Source organism: Tinamus guttatus, unplaced genomic scaffold (genome assembly GCF_059628265.1).
Source record: "Tinamus guttatus ecotype Peru unplaced genomic scaffold, ASM5962826v1 Tinamus_guttatus_pri_ptg000384l, whole genome shotgun sequence".
In the NCBI taxonomy this organism is placed as follows: domain Eukaryota; kingdom Metazoa; phylum Chordata; class Aves; order Tinamiformes; family Tinamidae; genus Tinamus; species Tinamus guttatus.
In genome coordinates, this window is record NW_028288918.1 from 3,703,672 (window position 1) to 3,722,050 (window position 18,379).

The window sequence follows — 18,379 nt, forward strand, 5'->3', positions numbered from 1 at the left end:
TTTATTATTATCTGAAACGATTCTAGAAATTTCATCTGACAAAGAAGTCATTGCTTTCAAACACATCTCAAAAGCTATCTTGCACTGTAATATTGCTGGTCTTGTTAATATTGCTGGTCTCTTGGCATATAGTGACTTACATAGGTAGTTACATGTTTCTAGTGAATGAGAGATGGAAAAATGAATTACATTGTACATGCTAAAAGTTATAATGCTTTTAATATACAATAAATGATTTCACCTATAAGCAAGAGGCGCCTGTGGCTCAAATCTATTAAAAAAGGTAATTTGTCACTAATACATTAGTAATTTCAATTTTGATAGAAATTTGCTTTACTGTAGTTTTAAAAGAAACTACTTACCGTTTATTAAGAAAGTCTGCTGATTTTCAAAACCAGTGGTGCAGAGAGGAAGGAGTAACATGCGTGTCCTCATACTAGAAAGTTAAAGAACCAGCTGCTCTGCAAAAGTGATATGCATCAGCTGACACAGTGCAAATAGCAACAAGGGGAAGTTGAACTAGTTGCAGCTGTATTTTTAAAGGTATTTTCAACTAGCAAAACTCAATTTATAAAATAAATTTATGAAATACTGGTATAATTATAAAAATACTTGTATGTAAATAACAATTTTAAAATACAATTTATAAAATACTGTTTTTGATGTTAATTTGGATTTTGGGAAGCTCTCTTTAAGAAATAAAAACAGAAAAAAAGCTCTGAATTTAACTCTCAGTTGGACAGTTTCATTTTTTTCATAAAATCTTTGTTTCTAGTGACCTGTCACAGTGTCTTCCTTTGTAATGTTGGGACAAGTTATCTTCTTCTTATACTCTCATCAAAGAATATCACATTTTTAAAGTGCAGAGTAAAAAATGTATCAACATTTCATTAAAAAGACATCTTCTCCTTTTATTAGTGTGACCTCATCCATCTGTCTTTTTCCCCTGCCCCCTCCCCTCCCCACTACGCGGTGATAAATTTGAGGTTAATTTTGTTTTCATTCTAGTAATACTGATAGAATATGAAAGTATTTGGAGAATGCAGTATAATAGTATCAGGCCAAATTAAGATACTTGGGGATAATACCATTTTGAATAGAATGTAAGAGATTGATAATTATGTTGATAAGTCATAAATTTAAAAGGGATGTCTGGAAGTGCTAATGATACAGCCTAAATTTATTGATCACCTCAAGAACATCGTCTTGACTTTATGTTCTACTTAGTAGCTGGAATGAAAATTCTTATATTAATACTCTTAAATATATCATCTGGATAGGAATCAATTTTGTAGGGGATTCTTCAGATTTCAATGATTTTCAAAGAGTCTATGACTTATTTTTTGAAAGCGCTTGTCACTTTACAGCTGTGGGGCTTTGTAAAGGAAACCATGGATGGTTACTGATGATGACTTTGCAGGTAGTCAGATTCTGCTGTGTAGTTCCTTCTCATTAATCTTGCTCAAAGCTCTAAATTCTGTTTTGCCAAAGTGTTTTCTGTTGGTTATTTATATAACACTAATGTCACAAACTCTCAGTGCTCAGCTACATCAAGAAGTAAGGAAGTATCAGAGGAAGCTATCTGCTATGCACATATGGAATAGACTGTGTGGAAGTGCGCTTTTTTTAGTATTTTGATATGATTGTACAAGATTTTCTTCTAGTCTAATGTTTAATCTAATAAATTTGTTTTGTAGAAGTTGCTGTAGAGCTGTGGAGGTATTACAAAATGGTCCCACAACCTAAATTGTTCAGCTGGTGTGCACAAAAGTATAGAACTCATATATGGATTTTTCCACAGTTTACTTATTCATGAAGATTGCAATCATACTTTTTCGTATTTGAGCAATTTAGTCACTGCCTAATGTGATTTAACTTCAAATCTCTGTAGTTTAGTGACTGTTTAATTGATAGAGGCTTTATTCTCTAAAGATACAGAAAATTCTCTGAGAAGTGCCCAGCTGGAGGACTAGTACAAAATGGTCTCACTGAAGGCAGCCCATTCCTGTCTGCTGACAGTGTTCATTAATAGAGAGGCATTATCTATTTTGAGTTTCTAGTTTTGTAACTTATGTGGTAATGTGTTCTCAAGAAGCAGTGTACAGATTTGACATTTGTCCTTTTAAAATGCTCTAATACTGCTGACTGTGCAAAGAATGCTGTGAGCAGATGTAGGAAGTGTCTCTACATTACTTACAGTGTTTTAGTTATGTGTGTTAAATACAAAATTGTGATTAATAGGTGTTTATATAGTTTCCTCCTAGCCCCATTGTTCTTGCAAGCAGTTGTGTAGTATTTTTCTGTTTTCATATTTTGTATCTCACTATTATTGATGGAAAGAATGCAGAAAATTTAAGGCGTGTACAATTGTGCAGGAAATGCAGTTTAAAGACCTAAACAGTTTTCTCCTCGCTAGAATATTTACAGTGTTACAGTTTCAGCTGAAGACTTGGAACAGTATAGGGCTTGAGTGTGTGAAAGGTAAAAAGAAAAAGTAATACTAGAACAGAAATTTTTGTCAGACTTTCATTGTTATCTCCGTTTATTACTGTTTCACTATTGGGAGTTCAAAACTCAGAAAAAAAAACAGTCTAACTTCAGTTTGCTGACTTATGAAGATGTTCTCTTTAAAGAAAATTATACTTTTCAACTATTGTAATAAATTTGTCTGTTTTTTTTTTTTTTCTTTTCAGCCACACTGTGTATTGCTTGCCTCTAAAGAGAATTCAGCGCCTGTAAAGCTTGGTGGCTTTGGGGTAGCAATTCAGTTAGGAGAGTCTGGGTTAGTTGCTGGAGGTAAGAAATTTAGTGCTTTCCTTTATTTTCTTTTGGAGTAAAATACTATGTATGTTGTATTGGTGAAGTCTGTTCTTCCAATACAGCCTGGCCTATAAAAGAACTCAGAAATAATCTTTCAGTAAAGATTTTGTTAACTTTATAAATACACACAGTAAATCCAAGCAGCTAATAAATTTCACTTAATTGCTCTATGTAAGTAACATACATACTGTGTATATACAGGGTATTAGTGTTATCCAGCAAGGTCTTACACAGGCTTGATCAAAATAAAGTTGAAAAATGAAAATATTTTTGCATATTAATATAATCCTTGACCATGTCTACGCATGAGAAACCAAATAAGATAAAAGTGATATCAAGATTGAAATGTGTGCCAAGGGACTTCATGCTCCCCTGTGACTCTTGGCAATTTCTGTCAGAATGCTATACTGTTTAGCAGAAAAGCCTTATTAGTTATTACATGTAATTCTTCTGTGTTCTTATATTTCATTTGAAGTATTGCATAAGACATCAATATCTTGGTACATATGTATATTTTTGACCGTGTTTTGTTTTTTGTGAATTTTATTTCCTCTAGCTGCCTTCCATATTGTTCCAGACAATAGGGTTATGCTTTACTCATCCTGCACAGATGAAGACCCAATCAGTTTTCTGATGCTTTCATTGCCAGAATAGGGGACCACAAGAAAGGATTTCATTAGGGTTTTTTTCTTTCTTCACAAGGAATACTTCCCTTTCAGTTCAGTGCTTCTGCAAAACCTCAGCTTTCGTAACCTCATTCTTTTAAGAAGTATATCATTTTGGCTTTTATATGTTCTTTAAAATAAAAGACTACCCCAATATAAGCAGTCCAACAGTTCTAATTCTCTTCCAGATATGTCCAATATCCTGGATATTCTTATTACCTAGGTACCTAAATATGTTTTTTTTTTTTTTTTTTTTTTTTTGCTAGGAAAAGATCTATTCATTAACGCTACTATTGTTTTCATAAGAAGGTCGTTCCTGTATGTTGCTTTATGCTATTTTTCATATTCTTTTGATTTCTTCTCTTCCAACATTGTTTTCTGCACCTCCTTTTTTTTTCTCTCTGCTTTTTTTTTTTTTAGTGGTAGTTCTTATGCTCTAATTCTCTTGTTTTTCTTTATATTCTCACTGAGCAACTTAATCCATGTCTTCCATTTCAGATGCTCTTTTGGAGCTAGTCACTCACATTGTACTCTCAGACTACCAACTGCCTGACACAAAACTCGAATTAACTTTCTCTCTAAGTTTCTTACATCCTTCTTTTCCTAATGCTATTCACAGTTCTGTGATCCCGCTCATTCACATGCTCAAGCTTTATGCATTATTGGTGTTTATCTTTCCTTTTTTTAAAAATGTAAAAATGTTTTCATTCCTTTCTGGTTTTGCGTGCAGTACTTTTAGAATCTTCTGTCTTTCTTAATTTGCATCAATACAGTATTTCTTTTCATGTTGGCCACCTTTTGTTTTATCTGTCTAAACCTCTGCCAATTAGTCTGCCTTCATATTTTCTCTCTCACTCGCTCATTTTCAACTTGTAGCCTTTTCATTAGCACTTCTTACTTTCAGCTTCAAATTTAGGCTTTCTTTCTTACTTCCAAGGTTACTCAGGTTAATTTAATTTCATTTATATATCATATGAAGTCTCAATTCTACTTCTTGTCTCAAGTTTCCTCCTTTTCTCTTCCTTCTCACCTTCCATTGCAGTCTTTACTCTTAAAACTACATCTTCTATCTAGGAATTCTTTTCTCCTCCTGAGTCCTTTCTGAGGGCATATTACTAGAAAACCTATACAGCACTTGCAAGATATTTTGTCCACTTAACTATATTGTCTGAATCAGACTGTAAATTTCTTGTTACAAATTGTTTCCTTACATATTTGCATAAAACTAACCTATATAGACTATTTTCATTTTGTAATAATACTTTTTTTAAAGTTATGAGCACTACTTATTTGTAGTGAATGAAATAGAAATGCTCTACTAGAGCAGAAATTTACAATCAGTGCAATACCTAACCTGTTTACTGTCACATTCTTTCACTAATTATTAATTTAAAACATTAATTCATCTTAACATAGTAAATTATTTCCTCTGCAGCATATAATTTGTTGTATTTGGTAGTTCTTTTCAGGCATAACAACATATCAAATAAGAAATGCTTAATTGAATGAAATGCTGTGACACTGAAATTCTGTTACTGACCTGAAGAATCCCTGTGCTCCTAAACTATCTTGGTGTTCAATAGATATTACAAATTTTACCAAGACTAGCAATGCACTGTTCTAGTTACAGAAAAGTGCAACACTTATTAACCTTTCTGGATCTAGGTAATTAATATGTATTAACACAATACCCTAGGAGAGTATGCTCATTTCTAGTGTAAATTCCCATGTAGATTACCCTGGTATTTGAGGATGGAAATGCTTTTTATTTTTATTTTATTTTTATTTCCTTTTTTTTTTTCCCTAATATTTGTGGCGGTCAGTCTTCTTTGCAATCTCGAGATACAAGTCAAAGGCCAAATTGCATTGCTCAAAAAGATCAAAACTATAGTGTCCTTTCAAGCAAATAGAGGGTTTTTTAACAGAAGTGCCCATGTTAAAGGCAGATACTATTTGTCACTAGCGAAAATATCTGTGGAATACATTTTAGGAAAATATAATATATCAGCTAACAATCCAATAGAGTTTAAGAGAGTTTAAGCATTACCAAGCAACTGCAAAGAACAGTGGACATAGCTGTAACTCATTTTGCATAGGACCAAAGGGAAAATGTAGGGAAATACTTTCTGTTCCATTATGTTTGCCTAAGGTTACAATGCAATGTCCAAGAATCAAGATATGTCATCCTAAATTAAAGGAAATTGTTTTCATGAGATACCAATCTCTGAAATTTTCCTTTTTTGGGGGGTTCTTAGGATCACAAGGGGAAAATCTTGCTAAAGTGGTATTAATTTCATGTATTCGAGTAGGTAATTTAAGATTAAATTTTCTCAATATAGACAATAGATGTAGATCATCATAATTTATAAATGAAAATTTAATTTAACAGGATGTAGACAGGAAACAGTACATGTTTGCATGATTATGGTGCAATTGGAGAGATAATGGAGCCCAGCAAGTCAGCGAGTTAATAGAGCAATTTCTTACCATCTCATTCTTCTTCCTTGGAGGAATTTTATTCCATAACTTAGTATGTATTTTTACAGTATTTTCTTAAATGTGGTGGTCAGATGTATCAGATATATCACATATATTTGTGCTGATCAGTTGTATTTTAAATGCTAACTATGTCTTAGTATAAAAGGTACAGTATAAAAGTCTAAATGAACAGAAGCCATTGAGTTTGAAAGAGGTTTCTATTTCCTCCAGTTCATTCTGCTAATTTCAACTAGTAGAAAATCTGCCTAGATTTGAATGGTATAAGATTCTGTGTTGTTGTGTTTGTCTATGGATAGTTGGCAGCTTTTCTATTCACTTTTTATTATTAGCTGTAAAATGTGATAGGAACCATTATGCCAGTCTAGTCCAAAACCAAGATTTTTCACCAAGTGTTAGTTAGCTTCCCAAAGTTCCTTCAGAATCATGTAGTATCTTTATGGATCCTAACAAAACCACCATCATCATCATCGTCTTGCTGGAATAAGTCTTCTATGTTCTTCATAGAAGTACATCACACAGACGCCAAGTGTTCCCAGTGCTTCATGAACCAGCCTTTTAGCATTAGTACAAAAACGGCAAAGGAAAGCATTACCATAAGTTTCCCTTGACTCTTTCCCAAAGGCCACTGAATTGAGGAAAAAACTCTCAAAGTTCCTCTTAATCTTCTTGGTGGTTTCATATACTCCAAATGAAAAATAATGTTTGGGGAATGTTGTGTTTTCATGCTGACCAGACTTTTTTGTTTGCTCAGTATCTGTGTCTAAATGGCACAGAAAATCTTTCATTTTCCCAAGGGGAGATAAACATTTGTAAAGAGATGTCCTTCACTAGTATTCTTCTTTTTGCTTATGCAATAGTGTTTTGTTCTTCTGCACAGCAAGGCTATCTCATTTTTTTTTTTTTAAATACACAGATACTTGAGTCTCTTCAAAGCCTTGTCTCTGATGATCTGTTTCATTTGATGGACACAACTGTGTTTTGCTATCTCTCAGAATTTCCACTTCATATCTGGGTCAATTTGAGAGCGCAGACAGGAAGATAATGTGGTTAAAGATGAATTTAGTTTTACTTCCTCTGTCATCATTTTATGGCTAAAAAAGGCCAATGGATCAATTATTATAATTTGTCTGGCTATCATGTGGTCCTTGTTCATTTTCTGGGCACTAATATCCAGGTGTCCAGGTGTCTGCTGATACATCTTTTTAAAAACATTTTCTTCAGACAGTCTTCTGTGCTGAAGTTGAATTGTTTTTGTTTTTTTTAATCTCCTCATCTTCCCTGTACACCAGCTTTAAACATCTCTGTTGTCTGGAGTAATGTGGAAATGAATTAAAAGTAGTAAAATATGATCAATCTGATCAATTGTGTGTGATTCTTTGATTTCTTCCACATTATTCTGGACATTCCACTCTTGTAGAAACTTCTTAAGTTAAGAAACATATTTCTATGTGAGAGGTCAGATGGTGATGTTTATTAGTTCCTCACATTTTTTTCCTAAAAATTATTTGTTCCAGTTGTTTCCTTATACATCGTTCAGATACTACTGCTGTTGAAAGACTCTTCTTCTGATATCTTGATCATCAGTCCCCTGCCTTAGGGATGACAAAACTGATTGGGTCTCTGTATAAACTCTTCTTCTTGCGGAAAGCATAGCCCTATTGTCTGGAATAATATGGAAACAGTCATAGAAACTAAATTACCAAAGGTAAGTCAAAATTTATCTTTAGTGCTTGTGAATGATAGCAGATTAACAACACTGAGGACTGAAGCTCTGTCTTTGCCACAGGAAAAACAGCATGAATAGCAATTTTACACATTTTCACCATATCAACATGCTTCAAATCTGGCTGATAGGAAAGCTTGCCTCTAGAAATAAGATGTCTATTAGGCTAAGCCCATTCAGGCGTTGAGTGCTCCCTCAGAGAGCAAGTACTTGGATTTATTTGCGAAGAATTGAACAGAGGCAAGGTATCACATTCAGCACGTCAGTGAAGAGTTTTCATAGAAATGATGAATGCTCCTTTAGAACAAGTAAGGAGAGTGTAGAAGTAGGTAAAACCATGATTGTAGTCCTTCATGTGACCTCTTTTCATACACAAACACAACTAAAGTAATTTGTGTGCATGCATCCAATATTTATGTAAACAAAATTTATCATGGGCAATCATTAGAATATATCCCTGAGTGTTCTTATATCTGGAAGAATACAGGACTTGTAGAAGGCAGAAAGTGTCTTTTCAGAGGTAGCAGTGTCTTTGCTCACTCTTTTGTCTCATCCTACCTCCAAAAAGATACAAAAGGTCCATCAAATCACCAAAGAAAATTCAAAAGCTTCTAAAATATGTAAAGATAATGGAACTGTTGTGAAGACTATGCACTTCAAAATGTTATGCTGTGGACATGTTTAGAATCCGAACTCGTCTTGCTAGATAATTAGCCTGTTTTTTCAAAAATTATTAAATGTATAGGCAAAGGGTAAGACGCAGCTAGTAAAGAAACTGAAACAAAGGTCTCTTCCAATCATAATCCAATCATGATTCTATGATTCTATGATTTTAGCAAAAACTGTAATAGATTACAAACAAAGTGCTCCTTTGGTCTAAAGAACAGCCAGTATCTATGACTTTAGCAAATTTTGTTGTAGATAGATTTCATATAATAAATTAACATTTATTCTGTTAATGTACCTTACAATTTTTGTAGCTGTAGCATAGGAAAAATCCATATCTATATATAGATTCCTTACGTTCATTTTGCAGAGAAAAGTACAGTAGTTGTCTCTTAACAGTCTCTTGTCTCAACAATTTTTAGAATAACTTCAAAGTATCATTTGCTCCTGTGATAAACATGTAGAGGTGGTTAGTTGTCATGAAGAAGGTGTCAAGCAGTCCCAGAAATGATTTTAGTACATAATATGTAGATATATTTACTACTGTGTAACTGGCCAATGCAGATTTCAACTGATCAAGTTGCTGTTTGTTTTGGGTTTGCTGTTTCATAGGGGTGAAATTTTGATCTGCTTCTATGTCTTAAAATGTCAGGATCTTGATATCTGCACAAGAAAAAAGTTGCAAAATGAAATTATTTTGTAATTTGTATTAACAGCCCTTTTTTTAGCCATTCACTTTTGATTAATTATATTACTAGGAGTGATAAATAAATGGGTTTTTTTAAGTTAGTACACCCTTTTCTCACACTTCTGATTTGAATTTATAGACTTATTTAAAATTTAAAAGGTAGTATTAAGGTTTAGTAATACTGATTTGTAACTTATTAAGTAGCATCCATTTTTCATGCCATGGTAGCAGAAACTTGTTGAGGGTCTTAAAGAGCGTATAAGATGTGACCTACTAAGTTGCCTAGTCCTTCTACTTAATGTTAAGCAGTTCATTAAGGTGGATTTGTCTATGGTATGTTGCTTTCGAACCAAGTCAGCAAAGATCCCACTCTTGTACTTTTCATTTAAAGTCTGCATGTTCCTAAGAATGTGAAAAAAGATTTGAGCAGGTCAGAGAGGGACGAGTTTTTTTAACTGTAACTTACAAGTCTGTCAGAGTTTGCCTGTGGTAAAACTTGAGTACTGCGTAATGCGTGGCCTCGTGTTCTGTGGATGTACCACATAAAGTAAACAAGGAACCTTGAGGTATCAAGAGGCTGTAGTTTATCCAAGGTCGTATGGACCTAGCAGAGACTAAGCCTCAATTCTTTCTCTGTTTTTAAAAAAAAACAGCCAAACAAAAGGAAGGGCATATGGAGAGAAAAATGATAATATGAGGATCATTGATAATGCGCATAGTGCTGTCAGAATAGATGTGTACTGAATAAAAAATTCTTGCATATTGTATTTTGTCTGTGATTTTGATAAGTTCACTGATGCAACTTATGTTTGCTTTTTGTTGATATGCAGTAGCTTTGTAAGTACTTTCATATTTTCTAGTCAGGAAGGGAAGTAGAGAGAGGAGAGGACAACTAGAAATTGTTGTCTACCATCAAGACACTTCCTTTCAAAATTTAGGGAAGCTGATTAATGTTCACTTTTAAGTCAGTGTTTTCTTCTGCATATATTTATGAGTACAAAAGAACAAGGATTTTTCTTATTCGCTGATTTCAGTGAAAAGTTCACTTCTAAGTTGAAACATTTCCTGAAGGGGAAAAGGAAGGAAACAAACAAGAACAACAAAAAATGTAGATTATTTATTTTATACAACCGTGATTAAATTAGGTAAGGTGACAGTTCATACTGAAAACTGAAATGATTTACTTTTTTTCCTTCCCATGTATCCGGTATTCTGTATGTTAACAGCATATCAGGTAATGCTACTGTATTGTACACGTTACTATACAACACAAAGAAAGTGTAGAATTGATAGTTATTTGCAAGAGATATTTCCCTTAGAAAGGGATGTTCTATATGTAGGCCTTCAGTGTAGCACAAATACTCAGCTGACATAAACACACTGGTGTAAAAAGAAATATTTAATCCTGCTTCCTTGACAATACCCAGTCATTTTTAAAACATGCTTCTCTGCAGCAATTGTTCACTTATGCCATAAAGAAACCCAAACTGAGAGGGGAGCAGCATATGATTTAATATATATTTATAATATATATTAACTCGAATATCATTTAGTGCATATGTTAGCAAGTTATACTTGATCCGTGTAACTGCTTACGTTTGTTAAGTTTAATGCTTCTTATTAATAGTTGTATCATTGTGATATCCTGTCTTCTACGGATTTCTGCTTTGTTTCTGTTTCTCTTGACTGCCCAGATTTCGTAACAGCAGTTAGAAAGTCTTATCTTCAGAGTTATCTTCAGACAGAATATTCAGAGTATCCGCGTTCTTCCATTCGTAGTGACACATGAGATTTAAATAGGACCTTTATTAGTAAGATTTTTTCAATGTGTAAGAAAGATTGCACTCTTCCGAGCTTGCACATGGGATCTCTGCACTCATGTGCCACTAGATTTGCCACTGAAATAAGCAAAACTGCTTTGGCCCTTTGCATGGTGTCTTCTGTATTGTGTGAGCCTGTTTTCATGTTGTATGCAAATATTGTGGATGCCTCTGCTGTCACCAGTAATGGCACCTTAGACAAAAACAGCCAGGAAACCCTTACAGATTTATAACAGAGATAAACAGAGATTTATAGTCACAAGCTCTCAGCAGCTTCTTATGCTTAGTGATGGTATGTGCTCTCCCTTCCTCATCCGCAGGCAACTAGGGATCTATCCATGAGCTTGAGGAGAGAGCTTTTTGGTTTATCATTGAGACAGAAAGGTATTGCATAAGCCTATCGACTGTGTATAACCAGCTAGAGAAAATAGTAGTCTTTGGCTATGCCCAGATAACTTCCTCTGCCAAGGGTAAATATCCCTTGTCTTTCCACGTTAATATCAGTGGTGAGCAGGACATGCAAAATCTTGTTATTTCCCTTTTTTAGCCTGAAAAGAATTACCCCTTCACTGTTACATCAGCTTAGACTGCATGGACTTTTTAATTTACCACTCTTAACTTATTGGCAGATGATATTCCTCTGTCCTAGCACTTCTTCAATAGAAAGAATGCCTCATAAACTGAAGTGGAAAAGATTTAGCACAAAATAACCCGGAGCTTGACAATGGTATTGTTTATCCTTGAGAACAGTGTGGTGAAAAATACCATCTTTCTGTCAATTTCTTAATTCTCATAGACTAGTTTACAGGGCATGGTTAGATCACATTCCTGAATCAGATGGTGCAGATCTTTACTAAATTACTGTCAAATGGTCTCCTACACGTTGCTTACCAAAGCTGTCCCTTAAGGTAACTCACATTGCTGTGTTGTGTGGGATAGGCTAGTCCAGCAAGAGTCTCTTTGCCAGACAGTGTTGAGTTAAGTGCATACTGTGCTAACCCCTTTGGTGCTCTAGGCTCCTTGTAAACTCTCCCAGCCATCAGAATGGTTCTGCAGGCTTTGAAGGGAGCAAGAGAGCAAGAATAACGTGTGCAACTGATGCGAGTGGTAACAGTTTGCTAGAGTTGTGATAGTTTTTTCTTTTTCTTCTTTTGGTACTGAAAAGAACCACTGTAGCCCTAAGACTGTGTTTATTTTTCCTATTCAAGAGTGATATCCTAGTCTTTCAAAACTTAATTCTTATTCCCTTGCAAGTCCTCTGCAATGAAACCTATTTAGCATTGGATGCCATTTATAGGGATAGAAAATGTTTATTGCTTTTATTTGGCTTCATGTTACATAGTGTTGGAATGACAGCCTTCAAATATATTTATTCACTCAAAAGATTAGTTGATAGTAAATCTGTTCGACCAAAATCAGTAATGTCATAGAACCACTACTATGTGGCAACCATTAATGCTCTATGTGAAACACATCTGCCTTATCTTTTTATCGACTGGAAGGTACTGTGTACTGTAAGAAAATGAGCAGCACATTTGCTAGCATTTTGCATCCTTTCTGACAATTTTGGTAAATCAGCTAATATTTGAGCAGGTAAACAGACCAGATTTGCTCTCACGTACTAGAGAAAGCTTTTACAAATGAGCTCTGACAATATTTACATCATTGAAATCACATAACCTGTGTGCAGGTTCTCTGGATAAATAATTTCTGGTTGTTCAAGTTGATATTTTTATGTTTATGTAGACTGCTCCACTGAAGAATCTTTGTGCTGTTAAATGAATGCTAGTTCATGTTTTCCAGAGATAGGATAGAAGATGATTACTCAATTTACAAAAGTATAAATTAAGCAAAAGAGAAACCAGTGACTGGTCTAAATGGACACATTTAATAAATACTGAACTGGAGGAAAAAAGAGTTTTGAAAGCTTGATCTGCAAACAAAACTTATTAAAATCGTTATAGTTTAATGCAGTGCTGTTCTTTATTTCCGCGTTTGACACACATTGCTTTGACTCAGTTTTGTTTTTATTTCTATTTAGGACGTGTAGGAACACCTCATTTTATGGCTCCAGAAGTGGTAAAAAGAGAACCATATGGGAAACCTGTAGATGTTTGGGGTTGTGGAGTGATCCTTTTTATCCTGCTAAGCGGTTGTTTACCATTTTATGGAACCAAGGAAAGATTATTTGAAGGCATTATTAAAGGAAAATACAAGGTAAATGACAGTATGTCTGAGTTCTTTTCCAGTAAGATGAACTCTGCTCTTAAAATTCATCTGTTTACTTTATTTAGCTTGATGTAAACTTGAAGTTTATAGAAAGCTGTTTCTGTTACTCAGAAAGAGAGATGATTTTCTCTCTCCAATCAGTGTTGTTCATATTGCATTTTGTATCCATGGTAGCATTTAGAAGGCAAATGAATTTACTGAGATGAAATCGTCAAGTGCAACCACTAGCCCCAGTTTTACATTGGGCTCAGTAAGATTACATAAAATATTGCTTTAGGGTACAGCTATCCATATGTTTCTTCTACTTTAAAAATCATTTAATCTTTTAACCAAATAGAAACACTTGCATAAAAATGATCCTCATATTGCCTTGATTTAAAGTAAAATGCATGTTACTGTAAAAATGTGGTTAGCCATTGTGTTTAGTGCTGCATGTAGTAAAGCTGATTATTCAGAAGGAACAACTTGCAACTGAAATCAAACCGCTGTGCATGCAAGATAAGCATGAGAGCCATGAGATCCTGGAGTCACTCTGGAGACAAATTTACAGCTTCCACTTCACTATTTCTACTGCTTTGTCTAAGATCATACTGTTTTGCAATACTTTTTCTCCAAAGATCATACATGTTCTCTGTGTTAGCAGAGTAAATACAGAAACAAAACTGTCTGAGTCTATATGGTGTAGTATGAAGATTTTGTGTGTGTACTAACAGCTATTCAGTCAAACGTGTGTGACAGCTGTGGCACCACACTTGGCCAGGAGTTCTTGACTATTTGTATTCATATTTATAGAAAAAGCAGGATTTCTTCAAAGCACTAGCTTTGGGGTTTTGCTCAGACTGTTAGATGCTTCAGTTTTGCTTGGCAGACTTCTCTGTGGAACCTCTCAAGTTACAAAAATTTTTTGAAGTTCAGAAGTTAACTTGTTTTTCTTCTTTTTTTTTTCTTTAAGTCATGGCCATCACATTGTGCCTTCTCAGTTCCTTTTCTTTTCCTGTTACCACAATAATGTGTCTATTCAGTGAAAATAGTTAAGGATTTCAAAGTAGTCTTGTTATAAAATTGTCATTACCTTCTGTTCATTATAACTGTGCATTTCATAGCCAGATAAGTATTCCTGAGTTCTCTAATTAAAAGGAATAATTTTTCTAAAGACTTACATGAACAGTTCATAATATTGCAAAAAGTCTGATTATAATTTTGAATTCTCATTTAGTACCTCATAAAATTGTTTCATTTAAATAAAACATAAGCTGTTCATAAATTAAATATTAGAAATAGCTTAAGAATAGAATCCTTTACAGCAAAAACAAATTTCTTAATTTTATTGGTTATCCATCCTCTTAAATAGTTGGACACTATTGAAACCTGCATATATGCAAACCATGCAAACGTATTCTAAATCATCCTTCATGTCCTTGCTTTCTAAGGATAGAGCTCTGCTCTAAAGAGCGTGAAGTCCATGATTGCTTGTGTTATTGATGCTCCCCTGAGTGACTGAAGATCCTGTATTGCTTCTTAATTGTTGTAAAGGTGTAAAGAATTTTCTGGGGAGAGGCATTGCCCATGGTAGCTATGGGACAAGTAGTTCTGAAGAAACATTAACCAACTCCCTTCTTACTCAGAATCAGTGGCATGAAATTATGGCATTATACAGACAATTGTCTTTCCTTACATTGATTTCTGGAGTAGATTTAATTTCCATATTTAGCATGCACAAATTTAACTGCGGGACAAAGCCTACCTGGTTTTGATTTTTCACAGTGAAACAAAATGTAAGATGGAAAGTGATAGAAAATTGTACTGGGATTATATCACAACTCTAAGGATAAAATTCAGCTTTTATGTGGTGTAATGCTCACTATCTTTACATCCCTTTATGCAGTTTCTTTAGCAATTTATGTAGTTTTCTAAGTTACTTTATAACTTAGAGATATATATCGAAGTTATAACTATGTAACTAAGATATATCTGTCTGCTTTATAAGAAGATATTGATTGGCTGGTATAGATACCAGCCAATGTTAATCTTTGTGATTATCTTTATAAAGAATAGCAGTTTTGTACTCTTATGGCTAATTTAATTCTTTCTCCTGCTTATAACCAGATGAATCCTAGACAATGGAGCCATATCTCTGAAAGTGCCAAAGATCTGGTACGCCGCATGCTTATGCTAGATCCAGCAGAACGGATAACAGTATATGAAGCACTGAATCATCCTTGGCTAAAGGTAATAAGTCAAATTCTATAATATCAGTTACATCTTCAAGAAAGAAAAGAAATTTGTTTGCTTGTTTGAATTTTTCAAAGTAGATGTCACATCATACAAAATGTGTGATAATTTACGGTTCCTTAGCTAACGCTAACAACAGCAAGCTCGCTTGTGCCTCTTACACTGCATCAGCATTTGGGGATCAGGGTTGCATGGAGTGAAGTTTGAGGAAGGAATTCTTGTGGCTTTCAAACTCCAGGACAGAGGAGAGAAGCACTCAGCTGCTCTAAGTTCCTTCCTCACTGCCTGCTGTTTGCTAGCAGATTTCTGCTCTGCATCTGAAGTGGAGGTTTCTTCCTGTAGCCAAGCACCTGCCAGCCACTGAGCTGACACTTGCTGTTCCCTGCAGGATACACATCCCAACTCCCAGGCTTACCTCCAGTTTCAGGAATCTCCTACGGCAGTACTTGCATATGTTGCTTTTCTGGGACTTGAGTATCCAAAGCAGCAGAACTAATTACCTTGTGCTTTGCCAACTGTGGAGTAACTTGCAACATAACAGTAAAACAAAAAGTTAGGAAAACTGGGAAATAAAGAAAATAAGACAGCAAGACTCAAAATTAAAATATCTCTGGCCCCCAGTGTATTAGGATTATTACCTAATTTCAGCTGCTTATAATGCATCTAGACTTAATTGCTTACGTGCTTCTATCATTTAGAAGAAATAAAGTCCCCATGAAATCACTATAAACCATGCTGTTTATGTATGGTGGAGGCATAGATAAATCGAACTGTTTAAGAAATCCTTATAATCATCAGGGTATGTGTAATATTACATCAATGAATGCTAACTTTAGAAACACAAAATACAAGCAACCTACATCTTTCTCACATTCAGAAATGTTATATTAAGAATATTAAGAACTTGCATTTTTTTAATTTGGCTTGTTTTTGTGTGTTTTAAAAGGAGAGAGATCGCTATGCATACAAGATTCATCTTCCAGAAACAGTAGAGCAATTGAGAAAATTCAATGCAAGAAGAAAACTAAAGGTAAAATGAATGTAGTCTTTAAGCAACGAGATTACGTTTTGTGTGATATTTTATTAATTTTTAAAGCTCTAAGGAAAATATAGTGATAAAATAATGAAATTGAAACGGTTTTCAGAAATTTTTTAGCACACTGATGTCTGGACAGCTCAATACTGTTTTCCTTCATCCCTGCCAAAACAGGGCAATGCTTTTTACTTCTGATAGATTTTCTTTTAACATGTTAAAAAAATACATTTGAGTCTGGAAAATGCTGAACTGTGTATAACTTGGTTAATGGCTTTTTAGACTTCCTGTGTAAAACCATTTGCCTCTTCATAGTTTTTTCTGCTCTTTTTTTTTCCCTTCTTTCATACATTTTACTTGAACAAGAAGTCAACAGTTGATGAATACTGATAAAGAAGTGAAGTTATAGTGTGATTGGACATTAACTCCATAGAGTGGCAATAAATACTGCTTAATATTTGGAGCTGAAACTGTTTGCAAAATACATTGAATTCTCCTGTAAGCAGTCAGACTTCAAGCTTTTCTGTACGATAAGTTTTAGGCCTTGTTCTCAACTCCTCTAATTTTTAGATTATATAAAATTGCTGCAAAAGTTATCTGGTGGTTGGAATGGACTTGGGAAAAAAATCCATAGTAATGATAAAATTGGAATAATTTTATTACTCCAGAAGACTTGAATGTAGAAGGTTGGGCAGAAAGAAAAAAAACTACCCATTTTTTTTATTTGAGACTATCCCGAGGTTTGTGGGTTTTTTGGGGTGGGGGGGCAGGGAAGGGGTTCTAGCATTTTAAGGGATTTTAAGGACCTTTGGCAAGTTCTTTTCTGTTCTCCTTACATCCCTTCAGTGTTAGTAGTATCCAGGATAAGTCTATAAAACTCTGAATCTGTTTCAAGAAACAGTGGATGTTACAGTCCAAATGTCATATTACTTGCTGATAAATTCTGTGCATTGCATAGACCTGTACTTACTGGCATGGATTGACACCTGCCTCAGTAAACCTAACTTGTAATACTTTTAACTTTATTTTTATAAAATAGAATATGAACAAAACACATTCTATAAGAACTTTGATTTGGTTATTTAGCGTTCTTGGAAACTGGTCTGGTAATTTTGAAATGGTAAATTTGTCCTTCTAAAAGGGAATCATATTCTTTGTTTTATATGATTTAAAATTGAAAGCTTGATTTCTGAGTTACTGCTTCTTTAAGAATTTTTGTCATGAATCCCCTTATAAAGAAGAAAGTTACTGTCCATTAAAGCATAGCATGACGAGCTCTTCTGTTGGATGAGTTCAGCGATAACTGTGAAGTAGAGCTGGAGAGTATGAAATTTTCTGTCTACTCTTCACCAAGAAGGTCAACATAGGAGACAGTAGGGGATGCTGAGCGGTGCAGTCTGGGGATGGTTCACCTTTGTGTAATGTAGACTTTACAGTATTTGTATTTCTGTTCAGGGGGCGGTACTAGCAGCTGTGTCAAGCCACAAATTCAACTCCTTCTATGGTGATCCCCCTGAAGAGCTGCCAGATTTTTCTGAAGACCCTACCTCCTCAGGTATTTTAACAGAAAGTATATGTACTGCAGTAAACCTGTCTTAAATTTGTGCTGAACAGAGTAGCAAATATTTCTCACAAATGTATAAAGTTACATATTAAAATAACCTTTAAATAGGAAAGTGTAAAGGCCTAAATAGGAAAGTGTGAAGTGCTAGTAACTGGAGAAAATCAAGAGGCTGTTCTGCAGAATTGTGAATTTCTACAGAAATTCTGCCTGGATTTTTATTTGATGTGTGTGCATTTAATTACAAATACTACATTACTTCATATTTCTCTTTACATTGCTTGAGTGTGAGAGCACATTAGAATTGTGGCCTGTGTTCTGAGGCAGCATTACCTATGCATTGATTCTGAATTTATTTTAAAAAGAGGGAAAAATATTGTATACTTTGCATGGGTATGTGTGCATATATATATAAATATATATATAGTTTCTTGACTTGCTCT

At 34.4% G+C, this 18,379-nt stretch overlaps 1 protein-coding gene across 9 annotated transcripts in view; it reads left to right on the forward strand.

Annotated features, from left to right (window-relative positions):
* Positions 1-18,379, forward strand: part of CASK (calcium/calmodulin dependent serine protein kinase) — a 202,038-nt gene that overhangs the window by 109,751 nt on the left and 73,908 nt on the right. For 8 of the 9 annotated variants that reach the window (XM_088530692.1, XM_088530685.1, XM_088530687.1 and 5 more), the window contains exons 6-10: positions 2,694-2,796; positions 12,923-13,098; positions 15,217-15,339; positions 16,289-16,372; positions 17,831-17,930. In XM_088530692.1, the coding sequence (XP_088386818.1) occupies positions 2,694-2,796; positions 12,923-13,098; positions 15,217-15,339; positions 16,289-16,372; positions 17,831-17,930 (586 nt within the window). Of the gene's footprint in view, positions 1-2,693; positions 2,797-7,598; positions 7,690-12,922; positions 13,099-15,216; positions 15,340-16,288; positions 16,373-17,830; positions 17,931-18,379 lie in introns of those variants that run through there. The other variant, XM_088530693.1, reaches the window with a different exon arrangement.